General features: G+C 43.4%; 1 protein-coding gene and 1 long non-coding RNA gene across 2 annotated transcripts in view; one reads left to right on the top strand and one right to left on the bottom strand.

Annotated features, from left to right (window-relative positions):
- The window catches only part of Tm9sf2 (transmembrane 9 superfamily member 2), a 50,779-nt gene extending 40,859 nt beyond the window's left edge, over positions 1-9,920 (bottom strand). Inside the window, exon 1 of the mRNA XM_021181309.3 lies at positions 9,452-9,920. Within this exon, the coding sequence (XP_021036968.1) occupies positions 9,452-9,622 (171 nt within the window). The 5' untranslated portion in view covers positions 9,623-9,920. The remainder of the gene's footprint in view (positions 1-9,451) is intronic.
- A 128-nt stretch (positions 9,921-10,048) lies between these two features.
- LOC110308938 (uncharacterized) lies at positions 10,049-16,386 on the top strand. The gene is made up of 3 exons (XR_002379642.3): positions 10,049-11,322; positions 11,665-12,165; positions 15,576-16,386. It is a non-coding gene; the product is annotated as an uncharacterized LOC110308938 (long non-coding RNA).
- Positions 16,387-16,820: the final 434 nt, after the last annotated feature.

The following is a 16,820-nucleotide window of genomic DNA, read 5'->3' as shown; positions in this document are numbered from 1 at the left end:
TAAATACTTCAGGTACTTCATTTCTCCTGTGTGCTAAAACTATAAAGCTAAGCGCTCATCCTCAGAGCACATGGTTTCTTTTCAAATATTCTTCCTAAATGTGTCTAAGACCTAATTAATTTATTTAGTCCAGTAAACGTTAACGGACTTAATCTTGCTCTCTCATATACCCTCTTTTTATTTTTGGAACAGGATCCCACGTAGCCTAAGTTGGGCTTGACCTGCCTTGTACAGCCAAGGATGATGGCCTTAAACTCCCAGTCCTCCTGCTCCCTTCCCAAATGCTGGTATCACAGGTGTAGAACACCATGCCAGATCTCCCTTGTAATGTTTAAAACGCTCCTGAAATTGTATATCTGTTAGAATTACATTTATTACAGATCTAATGCCACCAACAGGCTATAACATTTCATATGTTCTCTTTGTTACATTTAACACACTATCATCAAGTATCAGTCCCGAGGACTACAGAAAAAAAAATACCTGCTATCCTATAGCTACCCATTCCCTTAAGCTAGCCCATACCTGTCTTTAAGTTCCAGTTTAAAACAACCTTAGAAATCAAGCTCACTAGCTCCTTCCTCTAAAACTATATTTTTACCCTGAGTTAAGGTCTCACTATAGAGCCAAAGTTGACCCAGAACTCCCAATCCCCCTGCCCCTGCCTATGATGTACCAGGATCCCAGACAAGTCTCATACCCCTGGCTTAGAATAGGTCTTTGACTATCTCTAACAGCCAAGAAAGCCTCTCTCCTTGAAATCATGCTAGCCCTGTTTCTAACGTAGTCATCTACCCCAACTGCTGCCACTTTACTGCATCTTACTGTGCTGTACACTAAGCTTCACACCACTTCATGTCCCACTCTCAAAATTTATTTACATTGTATTTTTTTTGCTAAGCTTGCATCTGGCATTTTATCTAATACCCCCCATCAAGTTTACCTTATTCATCATCTTCCCCTAACCTAGCAAAGGAGCCTCGAATTCCACACATAGAAAAAATGTTAACAATGCCTTCAGCAGTATGTGTTAGTTCTACTTTGTGACACAAAATAATGTAATTATCAACAGCTTTCCATAAACATGTCCAAAAAAGTATTCCTCACGGATCTTCCACCTGAAAACAAAGTCCATTTTAACACAGCACATACATAAGGAGCTGAGTAGAATGCACACTGATGGCACACAGCTGCCTATAAAGCAAGCTCCAGATGATCTCTTCAGATTTTAAGTCTATCGTCGGCAATTAATAACCTTGAATATAAAGACTAGATGAGCCAATATTAAGAAAAGAAAATGGTATATACAGAACATAGTCCATAACTGGCATGGAATTATAAATTAAATGAATCAATATATATACTTGTTGTGTTAGCTCACAGAAGCTGAACATTCGTGAATTTGGATAAGCACTACTATATGGAGAACTCCCAGGGCTTTTGCAAGGAACCCCCTCCCCTCCTTCAGAGCAGTAGAAGCAGCACTGACTGCACGTGCTGGGTCACTGTTGCTGTAGAGTCAATGATCACACTTTAAGAAAGCAGGGTTTTCTTAAATTTTCTGCCTGTGACTATAGCTACACAATAGAGTTATCAGTATAGAAAGTAATTATAGAAGTGAAACACTTAAAATAACTATTTGGGTATAATTATGCCAATTATTGAAAATGAAAGCAAATGTGCATACTCATAAGTGGAGGTGCTGGTCATTTTTAATATTAAAAAAAAAAATCTCCTGGGGGCTAGAGAAACGGCTCAGAGTTTAAGAGCATTAGTTTACAAAGATCTCTAACTTTTTTTTTTAAACATTATTTATTTATATTTATACAACTACACTGTAGCTGTCTTCAGACACACACCAGAAGAGTGCATCAGATCCCATTACAGATGGGTTGTGAACCACCATGTGGTTGCTGGGAATTAATCTGGAAGAGCAGCCAGTGCTCTTTAACTGCTGAGCCATCTCTCCATCCCTATCTCTAACTTCTGTTCCAGAGGAATCCAATACCATCTTTTGGCCTCTGTAGGCACTACATGAAATATGTTAGGGGAAGCTACTGAGTGCCTGGGGGGTTTAATTTTTTTTTTTATCAGAACAACAAGCACTATAATGAGTGATGTTTAGGTAATAGGGGGAAGGTAGGGTAAATATGATGAAAATATATACACACATGAAATGTCACGTATATTATATACAAGTATGAAAGTTCGTTGTGCTTGGGTATGGTGGTACACCCCTTTAATCCCTTTAAGTGCTTAGTAGCTTGGAAGGCAGAGGCCTGCCTTATGACTTAGAGGCCAGCCGGTTCTACACAGCTAGCTAGCTTCAGACCAGTCAGGGCTACATCATGAGACTCTGTCTCAAAAAAGAGAAGAAAAGGCCATTGTTAAATATAATAACATATGCTAATAAAAACCATTAAAGTGTTAAAAATCTTGTTTTTGAGGCAGGGTCCCATGCATCTCAAACTGTTCCTCAATTCACAGGTCAGCTGAGGATTTCTTTGAACTCCTGATCCTGCCCCCAAAGTGCTGAGATTACAAGTGAAGGACAAACTTGGCCTGGTATTTGATTTCTTTTATGGTCATCATCATCTGCTCTAATCATCTTTATCTACGCATCTGTACTCAAAGGTTAGTACATATGCTCTTCTGAACATGTCTTCAACATAGATGGATGGCCAACTCTAAAGTGGGGTGCCTGGAGATGGGCTTACCTCTCACCTCACTTTCAAACTGTTCCTGGCTATGTTAACACAAGAACACACAAGAAAACTGAACATTAAACATTTTAAGAAAGTTACAGCATCCTAAATCACTTAGGCAAAGCAGGACTGAGTATAATCTCATACTAAGAAATTTGTATGGCAATTTGTGTGCCTCCCAAGGCACAAGTCAAGCATGTGAACACGAGGGCTTTGCTTAACCATGGCTCAGTACATTGATCCCAAACGCCAAGGGCTGCTTTGATTTACTAGACCTATGCAAGACCAGTGAAAGCTTACCTCAAGAACTCACTTTCAGGAGCTGTACTGAGAATTGGGTCCCTTTACTGGTATTACATCTTCAAAATAGACAGGGAGAGGAAGAAAATGTATCCAAGAAGGAAAATGGGCCAAACATTTAAGCTTTCCTATAAAGCAGATGGCTCTATTCTTGTGTAAATAAATTTTCTATTAATCACTGAAAAAATTTTGTATAGCAGAGGCTTTTATCTAACTAGAATTCAGGGGTATCCCTTCTAAATCCTTCATCCAAGAGCATGCTTTTATGTTGTCACCATCAGTCTCAGCTGTGGTCAGACACTGGGGTCAAGTAGGTGCTGTGGTGTCCTCTAGGAATGAGGACTCTCGGCGGCCTTTACTCTGCTTTCTCTCACTGGCATCCCATCTGCCCCACCTAACACCTACAATGAAGAAATGGACTTGTGAGAAGAAACACAGAAGCTCTACAGAAGGTCAGTCATAAAGGGTCGAAAATGCAACACAACAGATATAAAAGGGGAGGGAAAGCTACACAAGATCCCACTGCCTAACGTTGGAGACATCTACAAAGAGACGAACTCGAGGAAGTCTTAATGCAGATATGATATGAAAAACATCTTAGTAGGAAGTTGTTAAATAGGAACCCAGATTACAATAAAAGGAGGGAGTGTTTCATTGCTCACAGAAGGTGATCTCTCCTCGTTTCAACTTTAGACTGTATCACAGAACAGAACACCCACCTGACCAGCTGGGTGTGATGGCCTACACGTGTAATCTTGCACTTAGGAGGGGAGAATCAGGAGTTCAAGGCCAGCCTCATACACTGGAATGAGGACAACTTGGACAAGATCCTGTCTCAAAACACCCCCAAAAGAAAAACAAAAACCTGACTATATCAAAATTCTTTACATAGACACAAACTTGGACTAAAACATCAATTCTGGAAGTTTTGGTTCCCAGGAGGCAGAGTGCATCAGAGTAGTGAGGAGCCAGAGCTGCGAGTCCAGGCAGTCCTGGGCTCATCTGCTTCTTAGCTCAGCTCTTACTGTCAAGTCACTAAATCATACTGAGCTTCCATTTCCCACCCATCAGCAGGCCTGAAAGAGGAGCACAGAGAAAGAATTTTCACAAGGTTCCTCCCTTTATGGAGACCGAAGTTTCTTCTTCTAAAAGAAGAAGAAGAAGAAGAAGAAGAAGAAGCCCTAGATTGTCTAGAACATGCTATGTAGGCAGAACAGGCTAGTTTCAAACTCAGAACTCTGCCCATCCCCCAAATGCGAGGGGTTAAAGCAGTGCCTCTCCATGCCCAGCTGCATACTTAATCTTAGTGACAACAGAGAAGATCTGTCTGCCACAAGTAAGGTAGCCACAAGGAACGAGAAAACGGACTAAAAGGCCTGCAAGGATTGGGAAACAGGTTATTTAAGGAACCTGTGTAAGGCTGGCAGAATAGGCCAGCCAGTTCCAACAGAAGCTGGGGTATGCTTGTAGGCTTACTCTGCTGTGACGTGTGGTGTACACACACACCTGTGACTTTGTTCCATGTGTCTAGTTATACACCTTTAGGAGGAAGAACCAGTAGAATGTTTATTTACCATGGTAAAGTGAGTCTTCCCTAGGCGAATCCCCAAACACCATCATCTATACACTGCTAGGTTTCCAGACGGCAAGAATCCATGCTTTTTTTCTAGAGAAAACTACGAAGGTATGAAACTAAACACCAATTAGTAAGTATTAATCACTTATAATAAACACGGTTATGTTAATTTTTCTTTAGTACTTCAACATCTTCATACTACTTCCAGTCATACAAGTGTTAGAGACTCATTCATTCTGCATCTGTTCAGAGCAGCACACAGACTGCCTTCTTAAATCTGACTCAGTCCATGTTTGAAGGCAACTGCTCCTAAAATAACATACACAATTTACAAAAAGCTTCTGAAAATAACCACCAAGAAAGGAAGGTGACTGCGTAAGCTGTCATTTTATCATGATTGCCCAGCTAATGCATCTGAGCCTTGCTGTCTGTCATTAGCCACTAGAGGGTAGAGTTGGTCATTGTTCTTTACAACACAACAAAGACAATCTCAAATTTCATCTCTGTCTCCCCACTCACTCCCCCCATGTATGTGTGAATGTGTGCATGCCACGTGAGCATGTGAAGGTCAAAGGACACCTTTCGTGGGTAGGTTCTCTCCATCATGTGGGTCCCAAAGACTGAACTCAGATTGTCAACTTGTTGGCAAGTATCTTTTGTTTTGTTTTGTTTTGTTTTGAGACAGGGCCTAAGTAGACCTGGAGCTCACTCTGCACACAAGGCCTCAGAGATCTGCCTGCTTCTGCCATCCAAGCACTGAGATTAACGGTGTGCACCATCAAGTCCAGCTGGTGGCAAGTATCTTTACCCACTGAACCATCCTGTCATCCCCAGGAAAGAAAGTCTTATCTTTCCCCTAAGAGTATGATCTCTCAATCCTTCACCCAACTCTTCCATGAGGCTTCCCCAGCGCCATCTAATGTTGGCTATGGGTCTCTCCATCTCTTTCCATTGGCTGCTGGGTAGAGCCTCTCAGAGGACAGTTATGCTAGTCTCTTGTCTGCAAGCATAACATTAATAGTGTCAAGGATTGGTTCTTGTCCAAGGGATGGTTCTCAATTTGAGCCAGTCATTGGTTGTCCATTCCCTCTGTCCTATTTTTGTCCCTGTACATCTTGTAAGCAGAACACATTTTGGGTACAAGGTTTTGTGGGTGGGTTGCTGTCCTTATCCCACCATTGGGAGTCCTGCTTGGGCACAGAAAGTGGCCTTTCCAGGATCCATATCCCTCACTGCTAGGAATAGAAGAGGACAGGGATGCCACAGAAGACCAACAGAGTCAACTAACCTGGACCCTTGGGGGCTCCCAGAGACTGAACCACCAACCAAAGAGCAAGCACAAGCTGGAACTAGGCCTCCTGTACATACTTAGCAGATGTGCAGCTTTATCTTCATGCAGGTCCTCCAACAACTGGAGCGGGGACGGTCCCTGAATCTCCTGCCTGCCTGCAAGTGGATCCTATTCCCCTAACTGGATCACAATGTCTGGCCTCAGTGGGAGAGGCTGCACCTAGTCCTTCAGTGACTCGATGTGTTGGGGGTTCTGGGGAGTAGAGATACCCAGAGGGGGCTCCCCCTTCTCAAAGAAGGAAAGGGAGGAATGGAGAGAGGATCTGCATGAAGGAAGGATCTGGAAGGAGGAGGAGGGACTGATACTGGGATGTAAAGTAAATAATAAGTTTTAAAAAAAGAATTATATTACGCAGTAAAAGTGTATTCAACGTTCTGAAAGCTTGTGCTGTTTTAGTTCTTATGTCTGAATTGACACTGAGGAGCCAAATACTTAACAGTTAAAAGCATGAAGGTGAACTGTCACTATCCTTAATCATTTGACACTACAAGGCCACTCAGTCCAAAACTAACCAGTACATGGCTACTAACTGAAGGAGTCAAAACTTTTATACTAAATGGAGCACCTGCTATCTGGAACACCCTGTAACTTCTGACACTTCTGGCTTCTGTGGGCAACCCACACTTATATGCATCTACATAGACACACATGAATAAAAATAAATCTTTAAAAAGAATGCACAAATAATTCCTGATTACAACAGAGAAACGCTGGAACCAATCTAATGCCTGGCAAGCATAAATGGTTAAGCAAGCCCACAGACAGCAGAGTGTTAAGAATAAAATATTCCCATCTCTAACAAATAAAAGAATGGACATTCATGACTACACGGGTATTTAAATGTATGCACATGTAATGGTATTATGTAAAAAAAAAAAAAAGAGTAAACCACAAAACTCATTTACAAAGGCAAAGAAGATCATAAATCAGAAGTTAGAAGAACATAAATAGGATTTTAGGTTTAATGAACTCATATTTCTCTGTTAGGAAATTAAACATAAAACTTTATTGTTGTTGTTACTGCTTTTGAGACAAGGTCTCTCTACATAGCCCTGTCCTAGAGCTCATTATGTAGACAAGGCTAGCCATAAACTAAAGAGATAAACCTGCCTCTGTCTTTGAGTGTTGGGATTAAAGGTGTGCCCAGACACCAAAGGCTTATACAACAATTTTAAGGAAACAAAATAGTGAAATCATCAGGCAATCCATACCAATGTGGGATGAGGACTTCTCAGCAGAAGCTATAAGACTATGTGGTGCTACACACATTGCATTGACCTACACCTGCTTCATTCTGCACTCAACCAGTAAAAGACAGTTTTTCTCCTAAGAAATCTGATATACCTTTCAAGGGAAACACATAAGCAAACATGATTATTCCTGTGTTATAGAGCATCAAGGACCTCTCTACTCACTCTTGTCCCCTCAGGAAATATGGAGTGGTATGTTTATGTTCTCCTGTCCCCAGTTCCTGTATTGAAAAAGTAGACCCTTAGGCAATGGTACCATGAAGGAAAGCCTTTTAGGGATGACCAAGTCCTGGGGACAGAGTTCTCATGAATGGCTTAGTGTTCTCAAAGGAATGGGCTAAAGAAGCTCTTTCATCCCCCCCCCCCACACACACACACACGAAGGCATACATACACATGGACGAGGAAGAAAATGAATCCTCACCAGACCCTAAATCTGTGAGCACCTAAAACTTTGATTTCTCAGCCTCCCAAACTGTGAGGTAAATTTCTGTTTGGAGAAGAGGGAAGGGATGCTTGTAAGTTAAGAAAGATGTTACCATCTTGACCGCAGGAATAAAAATTTAAACTGTTTACTAAGCAGAATACCTCCCTATTGAGAGAAAAGGGAAGATGTTTAAGTCTCCACGCCAGCTAGTTAGAGGAGAGCCTAGGAACATTTGCCCCTCTTCCTACTGGCTAACGGAGTAGCTGAGAACAAAGACAACAAGCCAGCATCCAGAACTATGATTTGTCTTGCCCGTTTCATCCCCACACCTATCTAAGTCAAACCCTCCAAGGATCAGAAACTTCAAAAAGACACTTAAAGACCTTGTGAGACAACACAAACCACCCACAGATCCACTCACACTCATCTCTAAAGTCCGAGTCCAGTGTCACATCTCTGCTGCTTCCCCAGAAGACTCTAATCCACAAACACTTCCTCATCTATGCTCTCTAGGTATGTGGACCATACCTTTCATAACATCGGATTTTATTAATAAGCCTCTGTTCTCCAGTGGCTGATGGAGGAGCCAGGAATGCATTTCTCTAAGAAATTATGAATACAACACACATTCACTGTTCATTTACAGACCAAGTACTTGTTTATAAAGGTTGGCTTCTGAAATATTTAACAGAAAAATTCAGTGTGCCTCTAAGACTGGATCTCACTTTAGGTCCGAACTCTCTAGAAGGAGGCAGAAGCTCCTGCTTTTCCGGGTACCACAGTTAATGGACTGTGTGCCTGGGTGAATCTTACCGATTGGTAGGCATTATTGACCCCCCTACGACATTACGTGTCATACATACACGTTTGTTTCTTTCTAAAACCGTAGTGACCATGTTAACGCCACACAGGATAGCCCACAAACCTAAAGAGAAGCTGCAAAATGCCATGAAAACTTTAATAGCCTCCCTAATACTCTAAAACAACCTCAAAATTCACAACTGTGGTATAGCTAAGAGTCATAAAATAAACACCAGCTTAAAATTTTAGTAAATAAAGACAGTGTAAACGTTTCCTTAACTATTATTTGAAGTGTTAAAATTAACGGTTTCTGAGAGACCCTGGATCCCCCAAATGGTTAAGTTTTAGTAACTTTACGAAATAATGGTGTATTGTGATGCTCTACACCTGATACCTAAAAGCTGCTATCAGCTGGTAAACTGAAAAACGTGTGGGCGGATGGCCTACTAAACCAACATTTTCAAGACCGGTTCTTTCTCCCGCTGTATGCTGCTTTTTAAGTGTTTAAAGCCATCGCGGAGAAACTCATTTGGGGGTCTCTTAAAATTTTTATAGCTTAAAAATAAAAAACATTTAAAGGCCAGGGATTAAACTTAACTACAACTAGTCTTTATTAACGCGGTTTTTAAGGAGGGTTAGAATGTGTCACAATCCACAGGTTAAATAATCAACTAGTATTCTTGAAGTTCGGTATCAAAGTCCTAGAGAGAATAAGCCGTCGTGACCAGGAGTTCCAGGAAAGTGCAATGAAACAGTGAGCTACGAAATTAAGTTACTGGAAGTTGTCGCTCGGCGGGGAGCGCCCCTGTGGGCATCGGGTCACCGCGTACCTGCGTGCAGGCCAGTCCAAGGGCGCTCCGCAAGCCGCCGGGGTCCGGGCAAAGCGCCCCGAGCTGCAGCGACGAGCCCGCGGGGAGCACCCGGGGTCCACAGGCCCCCGTCCCGTCGCGGCTCGGAATGCGACCCCACCCACAGCTACGCCCCTTCTCGATCCCAGACCCCGCTCCCACTGCGGCGCGCAGCCCGACAGGCCTCCCCCACCTTGCACTCGTTGCTCTTCTTCTCTTCGGCGCAGAAGTTGACCGGCGCCAGGCCGGGCAGGTAGAAGGCGCTTGCCGGGCGCGGGCCTGGGGCCGTTCCTAGCAGGAGCAGCGACAGCAGCAGCAACCTCGAGCCTTGCGCTGGCGGCGACGCGGGCGGCCTGGAGCTCATGCCGGCGGCTGTAAGAGGCGGGCGGCCGAGCCGAGGGGGACAGCGAGGAAGGAGGGGTCCGGGACGCTCGGAGATCACCTCAAGGCCGGAGCGCAGAGAAGGCCGGCCCGCAACGGCTAGTTCCGGTTACGCTAGGAGACACCGCGGGCCCCGCGACAGAAACCGAAGCGGGCCTCCACGGAGCATGCGCGGGGCCGCACGCACATGCTCAGTGCGGGCGCCGCAAGCGCCGCAGGCTCTTTCCGGGCGGGGCGGCCCGGAGATCCGCGTTCCGGGTTTTCAGCGCTCGGGCTGGGTGACTTCCGCCTGCGCGCTTCCGGCACCCACAGTCGGGTTCCAGGTTCCACCGTGGCGCTCCTGAGCGCCGCGCTTCTCGGGCGCACCTCTTCTCTCTGCCCTCTGTCACCTCATACCCGCCAGTCCCCTTAGGACTGATGAACCAAGTACTTTCTGATGGAGACCGAATTGGTCGATGAGGCAGAGCTCAGGGGTTACCTAGTTGGGGCCCAGGGTAAGGGAACAAATGGAAAGAACGGTTCGTAAATCTTTAAACAGCTCTTAGAGGTTATTTGCAAGAATAATTCCTAAGCATCGGAAGTGCTGGGACATTCTTGTGTGGGACAAGTGTGCACCCAACAAACATATCTTTCAGAAAGTCGAAATGAGATAGATGGGAGAGGGTAGTGAATATAAAATAGCAATGGCAGGTTGCAATGAAGATACCGGAGCTTAGTTAAGCAAAGCAGTCGTGTTAAGGAAGACTAGTACGGCATTATTACTCTTCGACAAGGTGCATAGCTTTTCCCATTGATAATGGGAAATGGTTATGTCTGTGCGTTAGTGCGCAAGCATTATGCTCAAGGAGGAGAAAAGAAAAGTTTTGCATAAAAAGCCCATGGAGTTTAGACTTCAACCGAATTCTTCCCCGGAGTGTATCATCTTAGAATATAAAACACAGTCCTGGATGACTGTAACCCCCAAATTCAAGAAAAGGCAAATTCAGAAAATAGGTAAATTCAAAAAAGTTTGTAGTCTCATGCTATTAAATTTTTTCTGTGTGCTCATATATTGCTCCCTTCCCCAAAGTTTACAACTAACCAGATTTTCAATGGCTCTAGCACCTACAGAAAGAACTACTGACATACCCAAAAAGAGCTCTAACATCAAAGGTAATTTGTACTGGCTGAGTGCCCTGGCTTTGGAACACTGTGATCTAGCGATGTGCCCCTGGGCATGGGTTCATCACTGGAGAAATGAAAGTTGGAAGAGAAGACAAGGATGCTCACCCTCCAAGAGTGGTAAAGATTAAGTTAAAAAATACTATATCGGGCTGGTGAGATGGCTCAGTGGGTAAGAGCACCCGACTGCTCTTCCAAAGGTCCGAAGTTCAAATCCCAGCAACCACATGGTGGCTCACAACCACCCGTAATGAGATCTGATGCCCTCTTCTGGTGTGTCTGAAGACAGCTACAGTGTACTTACATATAATAAATAAATAAATCTTTATAAAAAAAATACTATATCACAAAAAAATAGGTGATATAATAGTTGTCCCAGGCGGTCCTGACCACTTTTATAATAAAAGGAGGAGTGTCCATCCGCGCACACCCTCTCAAATACATGCACATACTGAACTTTGGGCTAAGTCAAGACAACGCCCTTTGTCGAAACAGGAAGCAGTTGTCTCCAAATAGAAAGAGGTAGGATTAACATTCCCTCCCACCTTACCTATTTTTCTGATAATACCAAACTAGACCTTCAATGCCGCAGCTCCCGCTCCAACCTTGCCATTACTACTTTTTTTCTACCTGTGACAACCTCACTGTCCATAGCTGGCATACTGCTCGCTGTGCCACTGAGTCCTTTTGATAGTCTCTAGGCTCCTACCTACCACGCTAGGCCACTCTGTTGGTCTCCCCAGCTTCTACTTGTGCTAAGAGGGATAATGTAGAATGTAGGTGTCCCCCATTTCCACCGCTGCTCCGCGGTGTCTACCAATTTCGGAAACGATCGTGTTTATTGTTCACTATCTCACTTCGCAGGGCTGCAGGGTCCTGATCTCTGCATCTTCCAACTCTACAGCAGGGCCTGGAGAGACAAAGGCGAAGCAAACTAGAAAGTGCTCACTCGGCCCTGGTCGCCGGAGGACACAGGTTCTAGACCTGAATTTATGACCGCAGACTTGCGGTGCTAACGCCTGAGGGTTCCCAGGGTCTCCTGCCCACTTTCACAGACCACCACAAGCTTAAGACCGAGAATCACTTCCCAGCATGGCCTGGGATACTCAGTGGTGAACCCACGGCGACCTGCCCCGAGACCTGACAGCCTCAACACTCTGGGTAAAGGAAATTAAAAACCCGGACAACTGGAGTCTTTGAGAATGAAAACGACATCGGGATTCCAGACAGCTGACTCGCTCAGAGCTCCAACTGGGTGTACGCACGGCGGGTAAAGCCAACTCCTACAACGACACGTCACCGTTCTGGGCCGCTTCTTGGCTGGGGGGCGGGGCGACCCCTACTTCCGGATCCGGCCTCTTCTGGGTAACGCCTCACCTGCGGTTCCCTAGGTTACCTGATGGCAGGGCAGGGCGGGGCGGGGCGGGGCGGGGCGGGGCGGGGCGGGGCGAAGAGTTCCTACTCTAGGTAGCCAGCTCCGGGTTGGTGAGGCTCTTCCCAACTAGGTTAAAGGGAAATCTCTGCGTTCTCACACATATGATAACGCAACTTTTTTCAGACTACTGATAACTCTGACTGGAGCAAAACCCGAGGAATATGATTTTTTCCCTATGTTCCACATGGCATTTGACAATTCGGAGAAGCTGAGGAAAGAGAAGGGCTTTTTTGTTTGTTTTTTTCCACACAGAGTTTCTCTGTGTAGAGAAACCTGGCTGACCTGGAACTCACTCTGTGTAGACCAGGCTGGCCTCGAACTTAGAAATCCACCTGCCTCTGCCTCCCAAGTGCTGGGTGCGCCACCACTGCCCAGCGAGAAGGGCTTCTTTGGTTTGGTTTGGTTTGGTTTGGTTTTTGGTTTTTTTTATTAATCGTGGGTAAGGATAACGAAAACGGTCAGATGATCAATGAACTATTCAATATATGCTGACCTTTATACTCACAATGGTTGAGATGATAATTTTATTATGTATGATTTGCCACAGTTAAAATCGAAAATTCTCTCCCCCCCACACACACACTTTTCTGCTGAAATAATTTAGATGTCTGTTTTTCTGAGTTTCTCACACTATATGAATGAGATGGCCAGATTTAACAAATATACAGCCAGATTTAACAAATATACAGATACCCATTAATGTTTTAATTTCAGATGCTCAATCAAATAATACACAGGAAATGCAAGTATATTACTTGGCCATCCTACACATGTGTGGAGGGTAAACTGATAGGAAAGTGCCTTATACTTGAAAAGAACGTGCTTTGATTTTACTAGCTATGTGCCTGTAAATGAAAGAGTCTTTAAGATTTTTTTTTAGAAGGGAAAAAAATCTAGATCTTCATTTCCTGACAGTATATCATCAATGACAGGTCAGAATATCATACCCAAAATATTCCATTTGGGCATAAAAGACAACACTGTGTTAAAGGCAGCAGAAAGCTAGTGTGCACAAGATGGTCCCCTTTTGTGTCTAAGCAGAATAGAGATTTGCCTTTATGGAAGTAGGGGGAGAGCCTGCTGGGCTAGGCCTGCAACCCCATCTACTTGGGAGGTTGAGACAAGGATCACAAGTTTAAGACCTGCCTAAGGTGCAGATCCCTGAGTTGGAGAACAGCTTGGGAAACTTAATGAAACTGTGTCTCAAGAAGTTAAAAAAAAAAAAAAAGGAGGGGGTCTTAGTGGTATAGTGTTGACCTAGCATGCGTTAGGTCCATGATTATTTGAATCAGAAGCACCCACCCCACCAATTAAAAAGACTTGAGACAATACTAAAAAAAAAAAAAATTATGATAAACTGTAGCAATCAACTCTAATCTACCCTATCTACCCTACTGTGCTGCCTGTGGATCAAAGTCTGTTTTAACTAGTCACCTCTATACAACGCACGGCTGCTGTTAAAACAGGAAATGTCCCTGAAAGAACAATGGCTTCTTTTGGTTTTCATTTCTTTTCTGTGAAGCCCCATACACATAAAAACATGAATATCTTTTTCTGTCAGTTTGTTAATTAGTAATTGTTAATTAATTTATAGACCCCAAATAATAAAAAGGGTAAAGGGGAGAAAAATCTATTCTCTATATAGTATAATTTGGAAGTAAAATTGGCCTTGAACAAATTAGCTATAAACACTGCCCAAAGAGGTTAGAGTCAAGTTATGAAGTCTCTCGTTTTAAGGTAAAGAATGGGGTAAGTGTGATGGTAAATACCTTTAATCCCAGCGCGTGGGAGGCAGACCTCTGAGTTTAGGCCAGCCTGGTCTACTACTTATCTAGCTAGACAGTGTCTCAAAGCGAAACAAAAAAGATAAAGATGTTCCTAGCGTTAGCGTTGTTTCCCATTGCTATAAGATTCCTGGGGAAAACAGCTTGGTGCAGGACAGGTTTATTCTGGTTTATGCTCACAGAGATTTCAATCCATGATCAGGGGGGCTCCAATGGTTTTGGCATGGCAGAGGGATGGTGAAAGAGAGTTGCTCACCTCATGGAAGCAAGGAAGCAGGGAGGGAGGGAGGAAGAGAGCTGGAAGCAGACAAGAGACATCCGGAAAAGATACAGCTCCCAGAAACACTGTGACCTGCTTCCTCTAAATAGCTCCACCTCCAGAGGGTTCCCCTGCCTCCCAGTGATGCTGTCAAATTACTCACCCCACACCCTAGATCAGGTCAGTGTTGGGGACACACATTGAACAACAGCCTTGGCAAGCCAGGGCACGATTCAGATTGCAGGTAAAAGACCACATGGCTGGGACGTAGGCAGCCACAGAGGATTAGAATAGACAAATATATGCCTAAGTGCAGTGCCTGCAGCTCTTTAATACATTTATTAGGTCCCCGAGTTGTTTATTTGGGGGGTTAAAACAGACTAGAGCAAGTGTAGAAACTCCAACATTACTTGGGAGCAAAAGGGCGAAGAAAAGCCCCCAGGAATTACATTTACAGTGGAGAGCTCTTATTGTTCAGTTATGATTGGGCTCTCCGAGTCTCCAACACACCAGCCTTTAAGATGCTTTAAATCCAAATCACAGCAGTCCCCAAATGGACTTTGTGGCCATTTGAATGAGTATGGCCCCCAATAGGATTATATATTTAACTTCTTGGTCCCCAGTTAGTAAAACTGTTTGGGAAGGATTAGGAGGTATGGAATTGTTGGAGGAGATATGTTGCTTTTGAAACCTCAAAGTCACCCCTTTCTAGCTCTTCCTCTCTCTACCTCCTAATTGTTCATAATGATGTAAGCTGTCAGCGGGGCAGTAGTGGTGTATGCCTTTAATCCCAGCACTTGGGAGAAAAAGGCAGGCAGATTTCTGAGTTCAAGGCCAGCCTGGTCTACAGAGTGAGTTCCAGGATACACAGAGAAACAAACAAAAATAAAAAAACAAACAAAAAAGGGCGTAAGCTCTCAGCTATTGCTCCAGCACCATGCCTGCCCCTATCATGCTCTCTGACATGATGGTCATGAACCAATTCTGAAATCGTAAGCTTTTAAAATTAAACACTTTCCATTTTAAGTTCCATTGGTTATGGTGTCTCTTCCCAACATAGAAAAGCAATTTTAGTGGCTTATAAATCAGGACTTCTAGAGAGGGATTATTTGGTCAGCATAACCTAGAAAAATTATATTACAGTTTGATTATATGATCAAACTAAAAAGAAAAAAAGCAGTTGCCTTTCATCTACTCAAAGAACAAAAAATCATCCTGACTGATCTGTGCACCCTGCACATTCCATACAAATGTCTTTCTAGAACTAAATACTGATTGTAAGGTTTATATATTACAGAATGAAACACCAAGAGGGCAGCCCTGACGGGATTCACCCCCAGGGATGCTAAGATGCTGAGACCTGCTGTTCCAGCTCACTGATTGATTCTGCCTAAACTGATGCTGTTTTCAGAGACTTGCTTCCAGAACAGCGTCAGGAAAGACTGCTGATCCCAGATGACCTTAATTCAGCGAGCCATTCAAACCGTTCCAATCAGGACTTCAGTTAAGGCCTGAACTTTCTCAACACAGAGACAGGACAACAAATGATGCCAGCTAGCTTTCTTTCCACATTACCGTTTTCCAATTCCCTTTTGGGTCCCCAAACAGGAATTCCCATCAATATTCAGTAAGAAGCTATTATAATGATATTGTTGTCCCAGTCCCTAAAGTTGGGGTGGATAGTTTTGGTCATTTTATAAATTATAGATATGTTGTCATTTTAAGGGATGATTTACAAATAGTTATAGTCTTGGACAAGGAGGAAACTAGAGAGCTTAGACTAAGGGATTTCTATCTTTTCTCTTTCTTGTCTTCCTTCCTTCCTTCCTTCCTTTCTTTCTTAAGTAAAGGAAAGGGGAAATATAGTAATATTACAAGAAATTAGACAAATAGGGATGGATTATTAAATCTACTTTTTAAAAAAACTTTTTCTAAGATTTATTTATTATTATATATAAGTACATGGTAGCTGTCTTCAGACACACCAGAAGAGGGCGTCAGATCTCATTACGGATGGTTGTGAGCCACCATGTGGTTCCTGGGAATTGAAGTCAGGACCTTTGGAAGAGCAGTCAGTGCTCTTAACTGTTGAGCCATCTTTCCAGCCCCTGTTAAGTTTACTATTAAACAAAAGCACTTTATAGCCACAATCTTACATTGGTAGAGATCTTCATATTCTGATGCAGAACTGAAGTTATATTTTCTTTAAATTAGTACAGAATTTTGTATATTGATACAGGTTTAAGGTTTTCATTGGCACCAATCTTTGTATATTGATACAAAGTTTAAGATTAATTTTGTTACATAATATATGTATGTTTCAACTCTTAGGCACTATGCCTATGAAACTCGTAAAATCACAGGGTTTAGTCCCAGTCCGTTTAATAGCTGCTATTACAAACTGTCTAAGATAATTAAATAATGCAAGTCAGCAGTCAGTCAGTCATTGTATTTATCCACCGGTTCCTTTTTTTTTTTAATTAGGTATTTTCCTCATTTACATTTCCAATGCTATCCCAAAAGTCCCCCATACCCTCCCCCC

This window comes from Mus caroli, unplaced genomic scaffold (assembly GCF_978045245.1).
Source record: "Mus caroli unplaced genomic scaffold, Mus_caroli_1 scaffold_12, whole genome shotgun sequence".
In the NCBI taxonomy this organism is placed as follows: Eukaryota; Metazoa; Chordata; class Mammalia; order Rodentia; family Muridae; genus Mus; species Mus caroli.
The sequence above is the reverse complement of the archived record's forward strand: the minus strand, read 5'-3'. Positions and strand labels throughout refer to the sequence as shown.